Here is a 24,153-nt window from a genome sequence, read left to right as displayed (position 1 = left end):
TGTCTGATTTTATGACCACAGTATTTACAGACTTTGCAGAGATCCACTCTGACATTTCTATAGTGGGGGGAGATTTTAAATGAATACTGAATCCTCTTATTGACAGGTTCCCCCACTAGCCTCTGCCTCTTTCACCACAAGCTAAGGCACTTAATTCTATCTGTGAAGATTTAGGATTTGTGGATGTATGGAGAATAAAACACCCTTTAGATAAAGTATATACGTTTTTCTCTGCACCACACAAATGGCATACTAGGATTGATTAATTTTTTAGTAAAATCAGGGCTATCATTGCACTTATCGTGTGAAAACTGAGTGCTGTAGCTCAGGAGGTAGAGCAAGTCAGCTGCTGATCAGAAGGTTGGTGGTTCGATCCCTGGCTCCCCCAGTTTGCATGCCGAATATCCTTGGGCAAGATACTGACCCTGACTTGCTCATCCATCAGATGAATGAAAGCTAGAAAGCATAGATAATAGTGCTTGTGTGAATGGGTGTGTATGTGGTGTGTTGTAGAGAGCGCTTTGTATTCTAGGAGAGTAGAAAAGCGCTATATAAGAATCAGTCCATTTACCAAACTGGTAGTATTGTAATTTCAGACCATGCTAATGCGGTGCTGGATCTTTCTCTTAAAGGTATGGTAAATAGAGCAGAATACAGCTAATACAACTATTTTAAGGGATTATACATTTGTATCCAATTTTAACACTGAGTTTAGATATTTATTTGTCCATCAACCTGCAGTCGATAAATGACTCCGCTCTATGGTGGGAAACTATTAAAGCGTACACTAGAAGGATTCTTATTTCTTACTCAACAAGTAAGTGGCGGCAGAAATTGAGGAAGCAGAATCTTTTAATGACTGCGCTTAAAACAAAAGGAAGGACTTATGCTGACTCCCCCACTCCTGCCTTACAGCAAGTGATAGCTGCAGTCAGATCAACCTTAGATAGCCTTTTTACGCAAGATGAGGAGATTAACCTTAAGTTTACTAGACAAAGATTTTATGAACATGGAAACAAACTTGGAAAATACTTGGCATATCTTACCAAAAACAGATCAGAAACATAAGTTATTACAGCTATTTGTGATGCTCAGAGTGATCGCGTATATGATAGTAAAACCATAAATAACACCTTCAAAGAATTTTACTGCCGATTATATGCATCTGAACAACCAGTTGATGCACTGGAATTAATGGAGGATTTCTTTTATTATTATTTTTAAAAGATAAAGAGGTTCCTGTGAAGATATTTTATAAGGCTTTATATCTCGCACCCTCAATGATTTCACATAGGCTTAAAGACACATCGGAAAAGGAATTAGGTATAATAATTGATGATGAAGAGTGGAAAAATGTCAGGAGTTATGCCAAATCAATCTTAGTCTGTAATCGTACCAAAGCAATACAGTTAAAAATTATACACAGAATGTACATATCGACATACTGCAGACATCAATACAATCCTACCCTTTCACCCATGTGCCTTAAATGCAAAACAGAAATTGGTACCCTAACTCACTGCTTTTGGTCATGTTTGAAATTGCAAGGATATTGGTCTAATACGTTTTCTGAAATGGAGAAGATTTTGGGCTGTGAATTGGAGATGGACTCTGCGTCGCTCATATTGGGCCTCCCCAGCCAGCCGTTTAATATCCAAGAATAATAGGAGGTTGTATTGTATTCTCACCTATGTGACGGGGAAGAATATTCGACTGCAGTGGATTAATGAAAAAGCACGAACTATTAAAGGCTGGCAACGAGTAGTGTTGGATCTAGTGCCATTGGAATATCTTACATGTGCACTACACTCAAAAACAGACCAATTCTTAAAGGTGTGGAACCTGATGTCTCTAATATTATGCTACAAGGATTCTCTTGAGTGTTCAAGCTGCATATTACTATTGGGACCACAGGTATTGTACTGTATTGTAGTTTTTTCTTTTTTCTTTTTTTTAGATAGATCTGATCTTTGTGTTTAGTTTTTGGTTTGTTTGTTTGTTTGTTTTTTGTTTGTTTTTTTTATTGCTGTGAACTGTACACTATATTATGTTATGTAATTATGGATTGTTTGTGAAAACGAAAACAATAATAACAATATTGTTATAAAAAGAAAAAAGAAAAAAAAGGTAGTACCAGATTGTAATGGAAAACCAGCCGAGTCGATCCGAGTAGGTACTAATGGAAAGGGGACTCGTGTCCGTATTTTTCGTACTTGCTGTTTTATTTTGATAGTCCCGTTTCCTGCGTTTAGTTTATTCAGTTTTGCTTCCTCGCTGTCTCCTTATGTAAGATTAGGTCCAGGTGTTTCCTTCCCGTTGCACATTCCCTAGTTACCTTCCGTGTATATATTGTATTAGTTTCCCTTTGTTTGTTGTCAGGTTATCTGTTTGTCATGCATCAAGCTAATGTACTCCATGCCCATGTCCCAGTACCAGGTTTCAGGTTTCCTGTTCCCAGTGTTTAGTTTGGTTGTTCTTTCATTTGTATGTTGCTCCCCACTTTCTAATAAGCACCCCACTCTTAGTTGATATCAAGTTCTGTTTCTTTTGGGTCCCACTTCAACCTTCACACGATCTGCCAGCATACGTCTTGCTGGTTTAATTCTGTTTTTTGGCCAAAACTCCACTTTTACATATTTGAACACTGTTTTTTTTAGATTATTAAAATTGACAAAACTATTGCATTTAAGGTAATTGTCCAATATTATCTTGAGGAAAAGACAGATTTGAAAGAGTTTAGAGGTGAAATTTAAAGTTTATCATATGAATCAATCATGACATCATGAGTAGGGATCAGACTGGACAAGAATTTATCGATTCCTATTCCATCTTTGATATCATTCAGTGATTTGATTCCTTCTGTTATGTTTGTGTTTGTGTTGGAGGAATTTCCCTTCTTTGTGGTGAAGGGTGTTGGGGTCATTACTCAAAAAAGTAATGTATTACACTGAGCACATTACTTTTGTGTTTCTCCATAAAATTATCTGAACCACATTGTCCATTTAACAATATAAACATATAAACCTACGTCCCACACACCAACACAAATCCCTGTTGTAATGAGGACATACATATGATCTTTAATATTTAGGTATTAAGGTACAAACACAAAATCAATAGTAAAAAGGAAAGATGAAAACCAGCATGAAGAGACCTTAGAAACATGAAAAGGTAGAAGTGAAGGCCTCATGCTTGTTTAATCAGTTTATACACTTATGATATCTGCTGATCAGTCACAGGGTCTTTTTAGTGTGCTATCATCATGATTTTAAAATATCCCTGAGCCATAGACACTGGATCTCTAGTGAATAGAGGGTAACTCCACAAGGGAATAATGAAGGGAGAAATATAAAATAACATAACATAAACATAAACCATAAAACAGCTAAAGTAATACCACTGTTTAAAAATGGAGATAGACACCAATTCACAAATTACAGGCCTGTTTCTCTACTTGCACAATTTTCAAAAATACTGGAAAAAGTTTTCATTAATAGACTTGACAAATTTATAGATAAACATAAAATAATAATGGACAGTCAGTATGGTTTCAGACCAAACAGATCAACATCCATGGCATTAATTGAACTTACTGAAAATATCACCAATAATATAGAGCAAAGACAATGCACAGTTGGTGTTTTCATTGACCTAAAAAAAGCTTTTGACACAATTAATCATTAAATATTACTTGATAAACTGGAGCACTATGGCATTAGAGGAGTGGTGCTAGAGTGGATGAGGAGTTGTTTGAGAGACAGGCAACAATTTGTGAAGCTTGGTGAATATCAATCAGAGTGCCTGGACATTGTTTGTGGAGTTCCACAGGAATCAGTATTGGGACCAAAACTGTTTATCCTGTACATCAATGATATATGTAAAACATCTGATATATTACAGGTTATTTTATTTGCAGATGATACAAATATTTTTTGTGCTGGAAATAATTCACAGCAGCTTTTGGAAACTGTCACACAAGAAATGATTAAACTGAAAACGTGGTTTGACAGAAACAAGTTATCACTAAATTTGAATAAAACTACATTTATGTTATTTGGAAATTGTAAAAAAGATGCTGGAGCAAAATTGTTGATAAATAATGTTGAAGTAGAGCAAGTTTCTCATACAAAATTTCTGGGTGTGATAATAGACAACAAAATCTGCTGGAAACCTCACATAAAGCATATACAAGCTAAACTGTCAAGAAGCATCTCTGTACTGAGTAAAGCTAAACATTTTTTGCCTTCCAAATCACTGCGGGTACTTTACTGTTCACTTATACTGCCATATTTGGAATACTGTGAAATACTGAATACTGAAATCTGGGGAAATACATACAAAACTTCACTTCCACCATTATGTAAAATTCAGAAAAAAGCAATCAGGATGATTACTAAAGCAGGATTTAGAGACCACACTAACATTATGTTCTTGAAATTAAACATTTTGAAGTTTATGAATCTTATAAAATATAAAACTGCAAAAATTATGTACAAAGCCAGATACACACCAGGAAATGTACAGAGGATGTTTTTTGACAGAGAAGGGGACTATGAATTGAGGGGAAAATTTAATCTGAAGACTCTTAAAGCACGGACAAAGGTTAAAACCTTTTGTATTACCATTTGTGGGGTAAAACTGTGGAGCAGTTTTCCTGTGGACCTACAGCAATGTTCAAGCATTAGTCAGTTCATAAAGATGTTTGGAAAACTGCTTTTGGAAGAATATGAAACTGATCAAGTTGATGACCCATTGTATGTATAACTATGCTAAATTGCATCCAAATTATATATATTTCCTTCATTCCTTGTTTATTGTGTGGGGTAAGTAATGATGGGAACCTAACCTAACAATGAAAAGTGGGATTCAGTAGAAATGCAAATATGTGTACTTCTATATATTGTTTTTTCTGTATATGTCTGAAATAAAGATACAATACAATACTAATACATTATTACCAGTTTGCTCTGTGTGCAGGTCCATGGACAGGTGATTTTCTAGTGTCTGATGATGAACTGCCTCTGTGTGGTTAAGAGACTAAAATAATCTTGTACATGTTTCTTATCTGTCACAAATAGTTCTTTAACTTCTTTAACAACTGAGCCTTTGCTTTGGGTTTGATAAGTTTTTTTTTGTTTGTTTTGTTTTTTGCCGCCTGTCCCGTTTGGTTCTTTTGCCATCAGAATTATTGTCTGAAGGCAAAGAGAGAAGCCCAACGGAATTATTTTACCAAGTGGACCATCTCTGCCTTGCCGCATTGGTCCATTTGATTGACCTTTGTTGTTATTATTTATTTATTCTATTTTCAGTTGTTACAGACGGGACAGACATGACCGGGGGGAGGGAGGGAAACAAAGACAGCGGGGAAGAGGAATAGTGATGAAGGGCAAAGAAAAGGGAAAAGAAAAGGGGGGTGGGGGAGGGGAGCAAAAAAAATACATATTTTTATATATATCACCTTGATCACCTGTTGGGAGAAAAAAAGAGAGAAAACAAGCAAACAAAAGCAGCAATATAATAAACACAACACCATCGTGATACTCTATGTGTATATAGCAGTAAATATTAAATATTGAATATTATTATGCAGCACGTAACATTTACAGCGTACAGTGTTCTTTGAGGTAGGAGCCAAAAAGGGTGCAGTTTGTGTCTGTGAGCACCCGTGTGTACACCTGTGAGCATGAGCGCGCTTGTATTTAAAAGGTTCCTTCATGTAATGATCTGCTAGAGGGTGTGGGGGGCCATAGCCCCATCCTCCAGGGCATGAAGCAGGTATGGAGGAGATCCAGGCTCCAGACATCCAGATGCCCCCAGAGCACAAGAGACCAAGGAAGACCAACGGAGGGGCAACCGTGGCACTCTCCCGGAAAGTGGGTTTGATAACTAAAGTCTCCACCCTAAAATGGATGGATTAGATTGAAATCTCTGATTATTCACTCTGAGTTACTCTTCAACACTACAATAGGCCATCCAACTAATTAGGTTGCTTTTGAAAGTAACATTGTAATATTTATCCAATTGAATTGAGGTTTGCAAATGTAGAAAGAGTTGATGACATTTGCAGGCAGCATATTCAATTAATATTAATTACAAGGCATGCATGCATGACATTATGACTGGGAGCTGAGCCTCCTCCAAAGGTTTGAACCTAGAATCGCCCCAGAACTCACACATAAGATTTAGACAGATATTAGATTTGTGATGGATAGAGTCATATTTGTCTGTATAATATGCCTTCCAGAGAACACTTTTGTTTAAGATTAAGTTCTCAGTCTAAAAGCAAGATTTCTGTTTTGAATGATTTAAATTAGAAAAGCTTTTAAATAAATATTCCCAACCTCAGCAAAAATTCTTTTCTGCACATTCAAAACATGTGGCACATTTAGGAATAGTTAGCAAGCTAATTTATGACTGGTTTTTCAGACATTTTTAGAAAAATTGGGATGAGTGGAACATGATGGAGTTTATGTGGATCAGATGTTTCTTATAACCATTCTGAGCTTCAGAGTTCTTGCTTCTGGCAAATACTTCTGTATGTGTGTGCACGGCGGCAAGTGTGCATTGTGAGGACATGGCTGGTTTTGCACCTTCTAGCTCACACACCTGGTCACAGTCACGCAACTTCTTCTGATGATCCTGTGCAGGCAGCTTCATAAGAAAGTAACAGAAGATCAGATATCACCGAGTGAAACACTTAGCGAAGTCTGGCTCCTGTTCTTGTTGCTGTGAAAACTGTTTGCTAAGAAATTCTTACCTGTCTGTCCCTGTGACCAGGTTTGTGTGGAGATTTCCTGACACGGAGTAGTGAGGTGATTCTAGTTTGGATTTGGGAATGTGTGGATTCTGTCTGAATTTTGTGGAAGCCTCAAGGAGACTGGACTGGTAGTGTGTTGACCCTTTTGACCTGTGTTCATCATCCACCATGTTAGCACTGTTGCCTCACAGCAAGAAGGTCCTGAGTTCAGTTCCACATCAGGCGGGGGTCTTTCTGTGTGGAGTTTGCAAGTTCTCCCCATGATGGTGTGGGTTCGCTCCGGGTACTCCAGCTTCCTCCAGTAGTCCAAAGACATGCAGTTAGTGGGGATAGGTTAACTGGAAACTCTAAATTGCCCATAGGTGTGAATGTGAGTGCAAATGGTTGTCCATGTGTTAGTCCTGCGACAGACTGGCGACCTGTCCAGGGTGTACCCTGCCTCTCGCCTCAAGACAGCTGGGATAGGCTCCAGCCTCCCTGCGACCGTGAAAAGGATAAGCGGCAGAGAATGGATGAACGGATGGTTTTAATCAAGTTAAGAACAACATTCAGATGAGGAAGGAGGAGAGCCGGCACTACATTTAGACTTCCGTCATCAGTCACACTGTCAAGATCTGCCATTGAGCAACAGCGAAGAACAGGAAGTTCAGCTTATTTTGTTCAGTACTGTTATAATTTTGTTTGTTTGTTTCTTTGGTTGGTTGGTTGGTTGATTATTTTTTTTACAACAATAATTGTCACTTAAATATAGAAATGGCAGACTACAGATACTTTAGACAACCACTGTCTTTGATAGGAAGTAATGCAGCGCCCTCTGCTGGTCAAACAATATCAGTACAGTTTTGTTAAACTTTTTTTGTGTCTACATGTTTTAATTAAACTCCTTTTTTTAAATTCTATTTAAAGATTTAATTAATAGTAATATCATTGTTTTTTGTATTTAGAATCTTCACCAGTCATGATATTTTTACTGCAGTATTCAAACAGACAAAGCTTTCTTTTTGCAGATCCATCGGTTCTTCTCATTACAGCTCACTGATTTAAATCCTTGGTTTTGAACAGAGATTGCACAGTGACCATCAGAAGGACGCTGGTCGATCCAGGAGCTGAGGAAAGTAACAAATCTGCTCAAGGCTGATGGACACTGGTACACTGTAATTGATTTATCACAGATTTGGGAAATATTTTTAATTTATATTGATTCAAAGTGTCTCTTACCTATTAGTCATATTTCTTCCATCCAGCCATTTCCATTTCCCATCTTCAACTCTCAGACCAATCCAGTATCCTTTGTTTTCATTATATTTCCAGCTCTTTTCACTGGCAGTTTTCTGAGGACAGAGAGAAAGTTGTCAGAGATATTTAAACAATTTGCTCTGAGAAAGCGTTTGATCTTAAGAAAATATATTTTTATTTAATGAAGTCTATAATAAAAACTCCCACAGTTTTCTCAGTTTTCTTTACCATTTCTTCTTCATTAATCACAACAACCAAATCTGAACTCTTTCCTCTGCAGTCTTTTCGAGCTGCTTCCCAGGTTTTCCATTGATTACTGTCAGCATCATTTGTTGCATAGCAGCTGGACTCAACATGATCCCATCCCTTCTGACAAGGTTTACATTTTCTGTCTGCAAGGATAGAGCTCAGTTAATAAACATCACTGCATATCTATGTTAAATTTGGTATTTTTGTCCATATTTGGAACATACTGCTATTTTCTTTGGGACAGTAGGCATCAATGCTCCACTGAGCTCGACTAATATTGAGCTTGTTCCATGATATCATTATGTCACTTATTTGTTCTGTTAGATTTTCCTTCTCTGTCTCCAGCTCCTTATTCTGAGCCTCCAACTGCTCACTTTTCTCTCTAAGGCTGTGGTTTTCTGCAGTCAGGTTCATCACCTATTTTTCCAACATAGTAGAGTCTCATGTTAGGTCGCATCATACATGTTTTTTTCTTATGGATTGTCTTAAAAAACACTTTGGCTGCATTCACTGTTATTATAGAATATTGCTTATTATTGTATCTCAAATCACATATACACAGATTTTGTGTGAAATCATTTCAGTGTTGCATCTTTTTTGTGGAAGGTTGACTCTAAAGATAAAAAACTAATCACAAAAATATTACATGTAGTCAAAAGTGTATTCATCAAAATGTATCTTTTGCATTTTTCTTTTCAGTAATTAGTTTTTTCCAGAAATGACCTTTTTTCCTTTTACAAATACAAACAGAAATTAGTATAAGTATGACTGTTAATTCATAAAAAGTGCTTTTATTTAAAATCTGCCTCAGCTCTAAAGTGAGTGCATGTGTAGACTGATCTTTTTCATACTTACGGTATACTGTGACCGCTATGATGCCCAACACCAAAATGACACAAAATGTGCCCAAACAACAGGCCAACTGCTGATAGTGATGACGTCTACTGCCTGATCTCTCATCAATCGAGAATTCTACAAGACAAAAATATATTGCTTTACTTACTTTACATTCATTGCTTAATGAGTGTCATTATTGTTTATTGGTTATTAAAAGTTGCATACATTTCCAGAGAAAAAAATCTGAAAAAATAAGTATTTTGTTTAATCTTGCACTGCTCAAGCCTCATATCGGCTCTAAAATGCACATTTACACACTGTTTTTTAAGTAAATAAATAATTTTCTGCCAATAAATAATCCAGTTTTAAACAGACATTTCTATAAATGGTAAATGGTAAAATTCAATGTGTGTTTAAAAAATAAGAGAGAAAAACTTGGAAAATTAATACAGAAAACTCCTTTACAGTGGTCGGTCCCTCGGTTATCGCGGGATTTACGTTCTAAAAATAACCCGCGATAAGTGAAATCATGGCAGCTGAAACCCCTCACTACACACTTTATCCACTTTTCTCAGACAGGCATGAACATTTTTACACTTTTCTCTCTTGTTTAAACATTCTCAAAGTTCAAACTGGTAGAAAAATAAGTCCAGTAGCCTATTATAGAATGAAACCAAGCCGCAGGTGCCTTTGACGGTGCAAACCGTTTCGTTAACATTGTTGTGTTTGTTGGAGAGAAAACTTATAAACATACAGTACAGCACTTCAGAGTCACACTGCTAGCGATCGAAGATTTATGTAAATTTGACAAGCTGAACGCATTCTGTACTGTACAGGAGACACGGCATGGCGGAGATTGATTTACAGTGGTCTACAGCCAATCAGGACGCAGAACACAATGCACTGTACGAAAAAAAGCATGCAAAATTGCACACACACACAAAAAATCCGCGAAACAGCGAAGTGAACCGCGTATTTTAAAACGGCACACTGAACCATATTTTTAAGTTGGGTTTTTTTTTTTTTTTTTTTTGGCACAATATAGGGCCTGCTCTCCCCTGTCTTTTACAATGAAAACCTTTATAGGGTGTACTCTCCTATCAACCCTTATGAACAGGAATGATAATAGCATGAATACACTTGTAAATGAATTTAGGAGTTAACTCGGGATGCTTTGTTTCTAATCATACAATCTGTTTAGGAAAGGCTTTCTGCTCATCTCCCCTTTGTAAGGCACAGAGGCTGATTAGTACTCATCACCACATCTTGTAGTAAAAGTTTTAGACATGATTACAGGTGGATTTGTGTTTTCTTTTTATTACTCACTGTTTGTGTCAGGAGTTTGTTCCGTTGTTTTATGTTTCACTTTCACGTCATCATAAATGGTTTCCTCCTCTTTTTTAACTGAAAGGTTTAAAGATTTATTAATATTCACAAATGATCAGAATATAGGAATTTATAGTGCCTATTTAGTAGTTCTTTTAACTTTCTTTTATTCATTCATACAACAAAAAGATAAATGCAGCAGAAGATGTTCATATAGATATGTGTATAAATATACATTACCAACCATTTTATGATCTTTCTTTATTTTCATGATTATTTACATTGTAGATTCTAACTGAAGGAATCCAAACTATGAATGAACACATATGGAATTATCTAGTAAACAAAAAAGTGTGAAATAACTCAAAAATGTTTAATATCGTTGATCCTTTAAACTAGCCACCCTGTGCTTTGATTACTGCTTTGCACAGTCTTGCCATTCTCTCAATGAACTTCATGAGGCCGTCACCTGAAATGGACTTCCAGCAGTCTTGAAGCAATTCCTAGAGATGCTGAGCAATTGTTGGCCCTTTGCTTCACTCTGCAGTCCATCTCATCCGGAACCATCTCGGTTGGGTTTAGGTCAGGTGACTCTGGAGACCAGGCCATCTGGTGCAGCACTCCATCGCTCTCCTTCTTGGTCAAATAGTCCTTACACAGCCTGGAGGTGTGTTTGGGGTCAATGCTCTGTTGAAAAATAAATGATGCTCCAACTAAACGCAAACCGGATATGATGTCATGTAGCTACAGGATGTGATAGCCATGCTGGTCCAGTGTGGCTTCAATTTTGAATAAATCTCCAACAGTGTAGCCAACAAAGCAACCCTACACCATCACAACCTCAATTTGGACTCACCAGACCAAATCACAGGTTTCCACTGGTCTAATGTCCATTCTTTGTGTTTCTATTTGACCATAAAGGCCTGATTCACATTGTGTCCTCTGAACAGTTGATGTAGAGATGTGTGTGCTACTGGAACTTTGTGTGGCATTTATCTGGGCTCTAATCTGAGGTGCTGTTAACTTGTGATTTCCGAGGCTGGTGACTTTGGATGTTTTTTGTCAAGAGAGGTGATTCTTGGTCTTCCTTTCCTGGGGAGGACCTCATGTGAGGCAGTTCATCATACCGCTTGATGGTTTTTGCAAGTGCACTTCGGGACACATTCAAAGTTTGAACAAGGACTTTTCAGGACTGATTGACTTTTATTTCTTAAGTACAAATGAACCCTTACAAGGCACACCTGTGAAGAGAAAACTATTGCAGGGGATCATGAAGCTCATTGAGAGAAGGCCAAAGGTTTGCAGTGCTGCCAACAAAGCAAAGGGTGGCTCCTTTGAGAATCAAAAATATATGACATGTTTAGACTTATTTACCAATTTTTTCTTTGCTTCATAATTCCATATGCTACATGCTTCATACATTTGATGTCTTCAGCATGTATCACAATGTATAAAGTAGTAAAAATGATGAAAAACCATTAAATGAGAAGCTGCGTCCAAACCTTTGACTGATAATAATTAATAAATCATTCTTCAGTTCTGGCTCCAACATTTATTTCTGTTTAATCTTTTATTTTTTCAACCAGCCTTGGACATTCACAAAATATATTTGTAAAGTTCCTAACCAGTCCACAGCCCCTCCAGCATAGCTCACATCAGTTATTGTATCTTGAAGTGGTAGGTGGTGTATTGAAATATTGAACCTTTATTTTGCAGTCAAATTCCTTCTAATGCTCTTTTTATTATTTGTATTTAACAGCTTTCTGCTCAGTGTAGCTGTAGTAAAAGTATCTGAAGTTAAACATCATGGAAATGCAACTAGTCTGCGTTACATAAGTAGTTGAAGAGATGGATGGACGGATGAAATAATATTGAAAATTCCAGTGGATTACAACTGGTAAAGTTCACAGAAGGCACACTTATTCTTAACGATTTATCACACTTTTATTTACTTATTTAATTAAATACATCTAGCTATAAATTTTCTCCCATTTAGTCTATGTTTAGGGAGTGGGGCGGGGTTGTGGTTTTGGAAGCGATCCAAGCAGATACCCAGACCTCCCCTCATCAGCCACCATCACAACCAGGATGCCTCAAGTCAGATGCCCAAGCTATCAGTATTCTGATAGCTTGGGCATCTGAATGAATCATCTCAATATTCTGGTGCAAAACGTTTGGGATAGTTAGCTTAACATCTAACTTGGACCTGATTTCCACAACCTTTTTTTCTAGCCTCTATTACTACAGAAAACACCAGTATAAAACATTGGTATTGTGTAAATTTGCACTGTTCTTCTCTTCTTGCAGTGTATTTGAAAAGCTTAAGTTACCTTGTGATCGGGATAGTTTCTTAGTGTTGAATGTGACTGAGGCATAGTTGACTTCTTCGTCTGCCATCCTTACAGTCTTGTTGAGCTTTAAGCGATTGTAGACAGAGAAATACTACCGTGTTACAGTCACAGAGCAAGTTGTTTCTTAACTCTGTCACACACATCTCTTTTAGCAACTTCTGCTTTTGGCTGACAAAGTAAGCTGTCCATGTCTTTCACTTTTTTACACTTTATTAGGTACACTTTGCTAGTACCAGGTTCTTCATGGCGTAGATCCATCAAGGTGCTGGAAACATGACTCACAGATATTGGTTCATACCAGCATGATAGCATCAGCAGCACAGTTGCTGCAGATTTGATGGTATTTAATGAATCCATAAGATCTGTCTGATATCAGGTGCTTTGGCTCCTTTGTGAGTGGAATAGTTCCAAAATACTCCGAAAATGAGAGGGATGGAAAACAAGCAACTAGAAAAAACATGTAAACTAAAAAAGAATGAAAAATGTCCTTTGGAGGTATTTTTCACAGAGTAATGTTTTATTTGATTATATTCAGCCTCTGATTTTGTCCACATAACATGAGGCACCATTGGCTTATCTAGATGTTTATAAATATAAAGCTCTAGATGTATACATGAGAAAGTCTGTAGGTCAATAACAACTGATAGTTTTTACATCTAAAAAAAAAAAAAAAACCCAAACGTATTATAATTTATACTAATGAAATAAACAGAAAGATATATACAAAACTAATATGGAAACTATTAAAAACTTGAAAATATAAAACAAACCAAAAGAAGTAAATTCACTCTGATAATGAACTGAAAATCAATGAACACAAACTGAAAAACAACGTGTAAAATGCACAACATGAGACTCATTTCATAAGCTGGACTTCTCGTTCCTGGCTGCAGCTCTGTGACTGAGCCAAATGTAGGGGCCAGCCCTTCCTCTACCTCATCTTGATCAAACATGTTACAACAGCTTAAACAGTGTTGTTTTTGGCTTAAAGAGAAGAATTCGACATCAATCTGACAACACAATTTAATATAACAGATTAAAACTCAAAATACAGATATATAAGAATAACTATCACCACAACATGAAAATATCAAAAGGCATAATAAAAGCATCAATGCCATTGATTAATGGTGTTTGTTCAGTGGCTGAAGATCATTTGTCAAGACAATTTCCATATTAATGATAAAGAAACTGACCGCACAGCCATTGTTCGCTAGTGGTGCTAGTTTCAGTCAATGTGCAAATGTAAAAGGTCGGGGAAACCTGCAGTCAGCTGAGACTGAAGATGTCACTTGGATAAGTGATGAAAGGTTTCTCCCACTGAAAACGTGATGTCCAGATTAGAGCAGGGCGATATGACCAAAAATATTTATCACGATATACATTTGAAAATTTGCAATAACGATATAACTGACGATATAATTGATACTAGACAAAATACTTTACAACTCCACAACTTTATTAGTGCAAAAAACCTCATCAATGTATTTTCACTTAAACAAGCAGCTATTTTTTATGTGCATTAAAGTTATATAAAAATTTAACAGTGCAAATGCAAATTCCTTGCTGACAGTTTAACCAAAAGGCATTTCCAGTGGAAACTGGCCGACATATCCTCAGCATAACCATGTATAATATCCACAAAACTTAAAAAGAGGTTATACACACACAATACGGTAATATTATGTTGAAGCACAGTACGTATCACTCCGCGAGGCTCCTGCCTACGATAGCCGTAATGCTCTGACAATCCATCAAGCCTTGCAGCTTCGTAGCTTAGCAAGGTCGTACTGAAACATCTGACAGATTTTCGAGCGCCGTGTACCACATAAAATCGTTTCGAGGTCAGTAAACACAACCAGAATTCATACATAAGGCACACGGGATTATAAGGGGCACTGTCGATTTTCAGAAAAATCAAAGGATTGATTTTAAGTGTGCCGTATTTTCCAAACAACAGGGTAATAACACGGCCCGCTAGCATGCGCTACCAAAAACAGTGCTTTGTTGTGTATCTGACAGACGAAAGCTAAACCAGTTCCACACCACTGAAGTTGCAGCATTTTTACAAACCAGTTCTGGTTCATCCATTTCATTTAACTATCCACTTTCGCTCTTCTCATTCTGCGTCGCTGCCATGTGCATATGTAAACAAAGGCACTGCGCATGCGCGTTTTACCCATATTCTATCGCGATATTTCATTTTCCTATCGTTGCCCAAAATTACACCGGTATTACCGTGAACGGTATGATATAGCCCAGCCCTATTCTTACCTGATGCATGCTATAACTTTCAGCAAAACTGAACTAAAATTTGTTAACAAGCTTACCAAATAAGAAATGTTTTGTGAATTTTCTTTGCAGAGCGACTGGAAAGCCGGCTGTTATCAAAGCCCACATGCCCTAAAAAGGAGGGCGCGCTGGCCAGTAATGAGTTCATCACTAAGTTTAAGATAAGAGTTGATCAGAATAGAGGCGATGATGAAAGTCTGGAGCATCAGTTGGAGGCTGCCAACCTGTCTGATGAATCGTTCGAGGCCCAGACAGAAGTCAACGGACAAATATGATCACAGACATTTTAAAAACGCGAGTTGAGAGTTAAGGGGGAAAAATATTGTAATAAGTATATATTTGAATTGCACACTAAGATATAAAGTGATGGCAGCGAGCACAGTGTTGCAGGATTTAATTAAAAACACATCTGACTAAGACCAACTGAAATTTAGAGTTGTGTATAATAAAGTTTATTCATGATTAATAAAACAAATCTGTAATATTTTTCTTTCTCTTTTGTCCATTTGAATCTCGCTACAGCTTAAATAAAAGAAAAGAATGTGTTTTGAATAAATTAAACTCTATTCTCTCTTTTTCTTTCTTTCTTTTTTTCTTGGTGGGTTTTCATTTGCAATCAAACGCAACATTATACAATTATATAGTATAGTAAGAAATATCCTTTAACTTAATTTAGTATTTGTTTTTTAATTTTTGTTTTTATTGTTTCCTCTTCAGTTTTGTGCTTATAACATGTTCTAATCTGACATATTATGCAGTAAATTATTTTTGCAATAACTTAACAGGCCATTGTGGGAGCCAACATTCACTTATCAAGGACATATTTGTATATTCTGTGGGCTGCTTTATGGTTGTGTCATTTAGAAACATAAGCCACAACAGACTTCCACCGGAGAGTACTTAAAAATGTATTTTTATGTAAAGATATTTTAATTAACTACTATATTAAGAGCGAACCTATTGTTACATGGATTAATTGTACAAACTGTAGAGAAATAAGTTTAAGCGTGCAACTTTTTATTCATTTTTAACTGTATTAATGTTTTTATGTTGATACAGCCGCCTCAAATCTGTTTCCTCAGTGTTTTTTAAACCATGTACTCCATCTATGAGTAAGAACATGAATAAATTCCTTTCCAAATTTGTAGTTCTTTTTTCCAGCTGTTTTTAGTATATATGTAACATTTCTTTACACACAAATGCAGGTATTCTTTTGCACCAAGACGTTAAAGAAATGCTAAGAAAAAATGAAAATACTACATTGCAACCTGTGTGTGTGTGTAGATATATCTGTATCTATATAGATATATATGTGTATTCGTACCCTTTTTTCATCATCTAGTTTCCTGTGCCAGATCTTCTACTGATCCACTGAGGCAGACATGTAAAAAAACATGAACTAAAGCATATTTCTGTATATAAACAGGACTTTAAATCTTTATCAACAGCTACTTTAGAGGAAATTCTTCAATAAACTGCAACCAAAGGCTCAACTCAGAGGACAAAATCCAACCTGTTATAAATAGTGTGACAGCAAACTTTCTCTTGTGTAAAGTTACAAATAGGAGTAATTATCCACAGGAGCTTTTATACATAATGAAGTTATAATTCGTCCTGTAGAAATTGTACATTTAAGCTATATAGTTCCCGCTGTGATAACTCTGCTATGAATGTCTCTTAGCAACTTTTATGCTTTTACAACCCACTATGAGCAAACACTCAGCAACAGTGGGAAGGAAAAACTCCCTTCTTGAAGGAAAAAACCTCTGGTAGAACCAGGAAATCTGTCTAAACTAGTTGGGGGTTAGAGCAACAGATGCAAGTCTTCAGATCATTTGCAGTGTGACTGTCTTTGTGCACACTTTAACCTGATTCAGTTTTCTTATTTGTCAAAATGCACCATGGGTAAAAACAAAACAAAACAAAAAAACAAAACAAAATAGTAATGAAGGAGAATCCTCAGCAAAGATGAATTAAACAAGTTTTATTTAAGTAAAACACATCTTTATTTTAAAGTCATCAAATAAAGACAGTTTTGATGGAGCTCCTGACCCAGCCCAAGCTCTCTATGAAGACGAGGAAAAACTCCCCAGGGGCCAGATCGATGGGAAGAAACCTCGGAAAGCCCATTCAAAGAGAGATCCCTTTCCTGGGATGGCTGGGGGTTACAGGAACTCAAAAAGCTAAATTTTTATTTATTTATTTTTAAGATTGACCCATTCTATCTATTCCTGTCCAACAGAAAAAAAAGAAAGAAAGTTACTACAATGTATCATACTTATATGATAAGGTGTGAATTGTGTGTTTGTGTGTGTTATCTTAGCCAGGGGTGAAGCTGGAGCTCCTCCAGTGTTGGGCGCTTCTCCGGGACTATAGCTAAACATGCGTCCAAGAAATTGCGGCATTCTTGAAAGAAAGAAAAGATCAAAAAGATGAAGATGATAGTTCTAGTGATCCAAGGCATCAGTGAATCTGGAAGTGTGAAGTTTTCTTACCTGTGGACAGACGCTTTTTGATGCTCAGTTTCTTTGTGAGGAACCTCGCGGTACTAAAGTATTGTGCATGAAGCGCTTCATACAACACCACTCCCATTTGCCACACCGTGGTGGGTCCACACCTGTAGCAGCTCCTAATGTACCACTCGGGAGGGATGTGAAGAGGAGTGCCTAACAAACAGACACAATTGCAATTTCTTCTAAAACAAAAGACACAAATTGTTCCATCTGTGAAAAGCAGGAGCAGAATATGTTACCATAGAAGATGCGATACAGAGATCGCTGTTTAACAAAGCAGCTCAGTCCAAAGTCAATGATGCGAACACGAGGCACATCTGAGCCGGTCTCAATCAGAATGTTTTGTCCCTTGATGTCCCGATGAAAGATGTGTTTATCCTCAAGTTCCTTTACAGCATCAACTAGTTGCTTCAGAATGACCTGGAAAAGATGAAAAACACAATAATGAGTTCATGCTTTTCTGCCTTGATTGAATGCTGTACAGTCTAAGGTTCTTCCAGTCAACCTACCTTGGCCTTGTCCTCTGTTAAAGTTCTTCCATTTTCTGCTTTGTATTTTTGCAGGTCCACAGCGGGGACAGGTCTCTCCAGCACCAGGATCAGCTCTTTGCCAAGGTCGAACCACTCCAGCAAGGACACAGGTGCAGATATTCCCACTGACCCTTCTGCTTCACCTGCAAGTTTAACCATAATGGCCACTTCCACTGAGAGCTTCTTCCGCTTTCATCCTGAAATATTACAACAAAGTGGATGATGAGGAACGCCGCATTCAATCCAGTAATGTAAAACTGATTCAAGTGTTGGACGCTTACCGCCACTTTGCAGTAGACTTTATTTTTGGGAATGTGTTTGATGGCAACCTAGAAGACACAGCGCATTGGTGAGCATTTCCTCAGTATGACATAATGAAAGGTGGAAACACAGCAGACGTCTCAGTTTACGATATTATCCATTATCTGCGTTACTGCCTGTCTTACTACCATCATCTGAACACTTACTGGAAAAGCGATCTTCTATCCGGTAGCCAGCAAACACTGCTCCGCAGCCTCCTTCTCCGAGCTGGTGCTCCTCCGCATATCTGGCTTGGAATTCACCTGAACAGACAAAACAACAAATCTTGTTTTATTACAGCTGTGACACAAATTACTCTCCTCTGTAGCCTAAATGTTCCTTTTGCCCTTCCCCTGAATATAAAACCCAAGCTGCTTGCTACTTACGTTTTTGGTCTGCCACTGATTTTTTTGTCCTGGTCCACATTCCTTTTTTTTTTTTCTTGGGTGACTCTCTGTTGTCTCCCGCGGCCTTTCTTTTGCCATTTTTTGCGCACACCTGTTTGTTATTCAAGTCTGGAGATGTGGAAAACACCAAACGCACATCAGCTCACTGGATGATAGACACAAACACGAAACACTAATATCTTAAACCTAGCAACCACACTTAATCTACCCCCTTATTCAACTAATTAGCCTACCTTTACCAGAGTCCAACAAGGAGGATGCTTGCTCCTTGTCACCGCTCATATGGTGGAGAAGTTTAGCCTTCTTTGCTTTCTTTGTTGTGCCCTCTTCATCTTGCACAACCTTGCGCTTCACTCCTTTGACCACATCTGAGCTGGTGGAAGGACCAGCCTGCTCAGCGACCCTCCTCCTTTTTATTGGGGTCTTCTTTTCAGGACTGGCCTTTCTTTTAGCAGTCCTGCTCTTGCAATCTATAAACGACAACAACACAGTGGTGAAAAAGAGTCCCCGACATCAGGACTGGAAGCAGTTTGGCAAAGAATTTGAAATTGCTTTTGCTTAAATTATCACAAGTTTATTATTGGGATAAAAAAACTGACCAGTGCGAATTGATACTAGGTTTACTAAGTCTTAGATCGGTAACCTTTCTTTGATTAGACATCTTGTATTAAAGCTATTTTCAATCAAACATATGATTCAATTGCTCTAAAAATGATTCACACAGTGTCAACATTTCTAGGGTTTGGATTTTACCAGGATTTGATTTTGTTATTTTACTTACCTTGATCTCCTGAATCTTTCTTATCGGCTGGAGTGGTAATTTTTCTTGTTTCCTTTTTCATTGTAATTTCGGAGAACTTTTAAACTCGAAAATGTAAACCGTAATGAGTTAATATTGAGTTAATATTCCTTCAAATGTGCGCCCTTCAAATGCTTGACTTTTCTAACTGAATTCTGTAAGTGAGCTTTATAAGTAAACTCTGGAAACTACGGCAACACAACATAGAATCTTGCCTTTCAGTGACATCACTGACTGCCAGTAGTTCAAAGTAGTTTACAGAAAAACACTCTGGCAGACAAAGCCATAATATTTCATATAATTCAATCATTTCATATCAATTAAACAGTTTCTTTCATTATCTTTCATCGTTTGTATAAAGACCTCATGTATGGATGACAGTATGAAGATTTGTGGTTGACCACACACTAATAAACACAGTGTCAGCTACATTGTCATCTGATTTAAAGTATTTATTATTGTACATTTAACTGTCATGGTACTGAGTCTGTGACCCAGTGTTTTGTGTTTGTTCATTTATATTCATTGATTATTCTTATGTATGTTTTGGTTCTCTTTATTGTTTTCTTCTTGTGTTATATTCTTAGGCTTTAGGTTTCTGTTACTTTGCCTTGCCCCTGTGTGTCCCACGTGTCATGTCTAGTCATTCTTCTTTCCATCTTCCCCAATTTCTCCCCAGTCAGTCATGTCTCTGTGTCAACTCTGTGTCTTTGTAAAAGTCTCTTGTTTGCTGTTTTACTTTGATAGTCTTGTGTGCTATGTTAGTGTTTTCATGTCTGTGAAGGTTCTCAGTCATCTAGGTCATCGTAGTCTAAGGAGTTTGGAAAGAAAGCGTCTGGACTTGAAGTTGCTTGAAGATGTTTCACCTTCTCGGATGAAAAGAACTTAAACTTTGCTTGAACGTCTTCAAGCAACTTAAAGAAGTCCAGACGTTTTCTTTCTAAGCTCCTTAGACTATGTTAGTGTTTTCAGTTTTCCTTCCCCATGGTCTTGTTGTTTGTGATTTCTCGCAGCTGTGCTCTCATCCTGTGTCTTATTCCCTCATTTATCCCTCTGTGTATTTAAGCCCATTGTTTTCCTCTGTTTGCTGTTGGGTTGTCTGTGTATCATCCATGACAATTAAATTAAATAGCAAATGCAACTACAATTTCAATGAGATTCATTCCTGGCATTCTACTGCGGTGGCTGAAAGTAGACACCAAGCATTATCACTGTAACTGATGTAAATATTGGACTTGGAGGATTCATCTGATAGACTGATGCAAACATTACTGTGAGGAAAATTTTGAATCTCCCAATTTTCTTTTTTCTGAAAGAAAGAAAGTTGGTTACTGTATCACATTTGTATGGCAAGATGTGAATTCAGTATGCGTGTGTGTTTGTGTCAGAGAGGAGTTTATCTGAGCCAGGGTAAAGCAGGAGGTCCTCCAGCATTGGGCACTTCTCCAGGACTTTGTTAAAACTTGTTTTCAAGACGTCTGAAATGAAAGAAGGACAAGAGATATCGAGATGATAATTCCAGTGATCCAAGCGATCACATTGATTTTCTGCAAAATTTTCTTTTGAGAGTCATTCGGCTGGGCAGGGGTATAACACATCTGCAATGCAGCAACATCTGCTCTCTGGGCCTGTGTGAGAGTGTTATCTCAATGGCGGGAATGAGGATGTTGGAATTTGGCATCTCAGGCACCAACTCATCTCTTTCCTTAACCGGGCTCACTAGAGATTGGTTTCAGCCTCTCTCCATGCTTTAAGGAGGTTGAGTTGATAAATCTGACTGGCCCCTCCCTGTCTGACCATATCTCTTCATAGTCAACACCAATGTTCTCACCGTGTGACCATGAACGGTCCTTACCACTTGGCAAGTAATTTCGAGCTAGAAGAAGGAGTAAGACAAGCACTTTATGTCCCTGTTAAAATACAATTACATTTTATCAAATATCACTAAGCAGTCCTTACCTTTAAATACAGCCTGGTTTCTTTCTCTTTCTTTCTATATCTCTGAGTGAAGTTAGCTCTCATTCTTTTCTCTTCCTGTGAAATACAGCAAGTGGAGCTTTAGCTAGCAACACACTGTGACACAGTTAGTGTTTGTTGAGGTGATAGAAATGCTGCATTTGAAATTACCTGCCACAACATTTTACTCCCTTTTATGTTCACTCCTTTTTTCTGAAGTACCGCAAATTATGGGCACGTGGGGTTGTTCTGGTGTTGTGCTAAAATAAATAAATCAAAACTACGGTACATGGTTTGCTCTTTCATCTCTACTGATTAAAACGCGACTGCCCTTCATGTGTCACTGTTTAGGCTCAAATCTCATTGTTTGAAGGCCTGCAGTGACGTGAAATATTAACTTCCCCCAAATGCGTTAAACCCAAAGTAACGAGTTTGTTTTGAAAATACACGGAGTGGAAACTACAGATATTTGTTTAAAAATGTAGGGAGTAAAAATTAAGTACAGCAAGGAAGTTTTTTTTACTTTTTACTTCCTACCTGTGGAGCCAATTAAGCTAAATTTAAGAAGCGCATGTCTGTGTATACTTAAAAGCTCTTATACTTATTTTCACTTTGTAGACAAATTAAAGCACAGAAAAGAAAAACACGATACATTAGAGCATGACATACTTTGACCTGAGGTGGCGCTGCAGCGTGAAAGAGCCTGAACGTCAACCGGAAGAAGACGAGAATAAACTCCGTCTAAACAACATGGCGTCTCCCTGTGAGGTGTCATGCCGAGCAGATGTCAGAGTTGAGTTCAAGCAAAGTTGACTCTTTCGGTGATTACAGTTTGTCCGGGCGGGCTGTGCGTCTTATTTCATCCGCGAGACACGTCGTTGGATGAGGAACAGCTCATGCTGGCATCAGTGGCAGTCAGGATGGCAGCATCTTCCAGAGGGAAGGTCAGGTCGCTGGTCTCTCTGAGCAGGACGCTGTCCACCAACAAGCCCGGTTCCGCGGCTGGAGATTACCCTCCCGGCTGAAGCCCCGCTTCTCCCCGAACAGCGAGCCAGCCGCGGCGCCTCAGCGGAGACCCAAAAGACCCCAGCAGCTGCTCCGTGCTCCTCTTCCCGGTCAGGGCAGCCAGTTTGTGGGCATGGGCAGAGGACTTTTGAAATACCCCAACGTTAAAGAAATGTTCACCGTAGCCCAGAAGATCCTGGGTTACGACCTGTGTTCAGATCTACTGGCGTTTACATCAACTGGCGTTAGTCGAACAGATGTGTGGCAGTCTTGCGTTTCAGGAGCTGCTACCGACAAACCAGCAAAACGCCAAATGTGTCACCTGTGACACTTGTGAGGTTATCTCAAACACACTCCGTCAGTCTTGATGCTGTTGAACAACAAAATGTTTAAAAATGTGGCGAGTTTACCTGGTGATATCCTCACGCGCGACGCGATCGCGAAAACAGCAAACAATTAACACCACGCCGATGTTGTTCACAGGACACCAAGAGTAAACGATCGGGAGACTCTTGTCGTCGTTATCGTTCCCCTCGCACGGTTTATTTCTCCGAATTCAGCGTTTTTGCTTCACAACTAAAGCGAGCAGTTTACTTTGTGTGCACGAACATGGAGTCGATTCAACCAGCGCCACCTCTGGCCAAGTGCCACAGCCTACAGCCAGATCATCAACTTGTGACACACATCTGCACCACGTTTGAATTCGTTTCATGCACAACACATTTGTACCTTTCAATTGTGTCTGTTTGTGCGTCATGCAAATAAACCTTTGAAAAGAATGAAATGACACTAATATTTCACTAGTGTTGTAACATCACATGTCGTTAGCGTAGTCTGTCTGTGTCTTTTTCTCTGCGAACAAACATTTTAGAGTTGGTTGTTATATACAGTCTGTATAAGTGTGGTTAATCTAATAAACATTTGTAAGGAGATGGCAGTTACTGTAAATGTACAGCAGGTGATTAGTAATAAACAGTCAGACAATGACCCTGACAATCTCATTCAGTCTTGCAGATTGAATGCACCTTCTGTGGAAAGTGGTACCACACAGTGTGTGTGGACTTCCCTGTGCAGAAGGCGACTACAAATGTTGTGGGTGCTAAATAAACAGAAAAAAGTGATCCCTGTTGTCTTTGCTTACTGATTGTTTTTAGTGTTGACAATCCACATTGCTGCCATTGCATCTTTCAACATGTTTGTGGGTAGATTTGGATGTACCAGGGGTAAGTGCAGCCACTCAGCCTCTACTCAATGTGATCATAGCAGCAGGTGCACATGTGTCACAAGTTAATCTAGTAGTAGGCTGTGGTACTTGGCCACAGGTGGCAGCAGTGGACTGACCTCCATTGGAGACTGCTCCAGCTGCTATGTGATAGTGGATCTGCTACAAATTGAAGATCATAAGCAAGTTTTGAAATTAACCCTTGTATTATGTTGAAGAACAAACAATTGACATTGATTTTGTTGCGGGTCATTTAGATCCGTACTGTGTAAATCCACTCAGAATTATCCAAAACTGCAATAAAACAATAGCAACCTTATTTTCCATCAGATAAACATGTAGAACAGAGACATACAACAGTTAGACTTTCCAT

General features: G+C 38.1%; 3 protein-coding genes across 5 annotated transcripts in view; all 3 read right to left on the bottom strand.

The window, feature by feature from the left end:
• The window catches only part of LOC120442676 (C-type lectin domain family 4 member G-like), a 90,345-nt gene that overhangs the window by 53,805 nt on the left and 12,387 nt on the right, over window positions 1–24,153 (bottom strand). The gene's annotated exons all lie outside the window — the stretch shown is intronic.
• LOC116333443 (C-type lectin lectoxin-Phi1-like) lies at window positions 7,274–13,059 on the bottom strand. Of its 3 annotated transcripts, none has more exons than XM_039619658.1 (6): window positions 12,736–13,059; window positions 10,406–10,483; window positions 9,098–9,214; window positions 8,222–8,385; window positions 7,976–8,088; window positions 7,274–7,863 (listed from the first exon to the last, which is right to left on the bottom strand). In XM_039619658.1, exons 1-6 carry the CDS (start codon window positions 12,800–12,802, stop codon window positions 7,737–7,739), a joined length of 666 nt encoding a protein of 221 aa, XP_039475592.1. In that variant the 5' UTR covers window positions 12,803–13,059; the 3' UTR covers window positions 7,274–7,736. The 3 variants fall into 3 exon arrangements, with proteins under 3 accessions (XP_039475592.1, XP_031612543.2, XP_039475593.1); XM_031756683.2 differs by lacking the exon at window positions 12,736–13,059 and adding an exon at window positions 8,467–8,659 and having other exon boundaries at window positions 10,406–10,424; XM_039619659.1 differs by lacking the exon at window positions 10,406–10,483.
• Window positions 17,299–18,278, bottom strand: LOC120442678 (serine/threonine-protein kinase pim-2-like). The gene is made up of 4 exons (XM_039619660.1): window positions 18,071–18,278; window positions 17,801–17,981; window positions 17,544–17,714; window positions 17,299–17,454 (listed from the first exon to the last, which is right to left on the bottom strand). Exons 1-4 carry the CDS (start codon window positions 18,248–18,250, stop codon window positions 17,363–17,365), a joined length of 624 nt encoding a protein of 207 aa, XP_039475594.1. The 5' UTR covers window positions 18,251–18,278; the 3' UTR covers window positions 17,299–17,362.

This window comes from Oreochromis aureus, linkage group 11 (assembly GCF_013358895.1).
Source record: "Oreochromis aureus strain Israel breed Guangdong linkage group 11, ZZ_aureus, whole genome shotgun sequence".
Taxonomy (NCBI): domain Eukaryota; kingdom Metazoa; phylum Chordata; class Actinopteri; order Cichliformes; family Cichlidae; genus Oreochromis; species Oreochromis aureus.
Note: the sequence above shows the minus strand (reverse complement) of the source record. Positions and strands in the feature narration are given on the sequence as shown.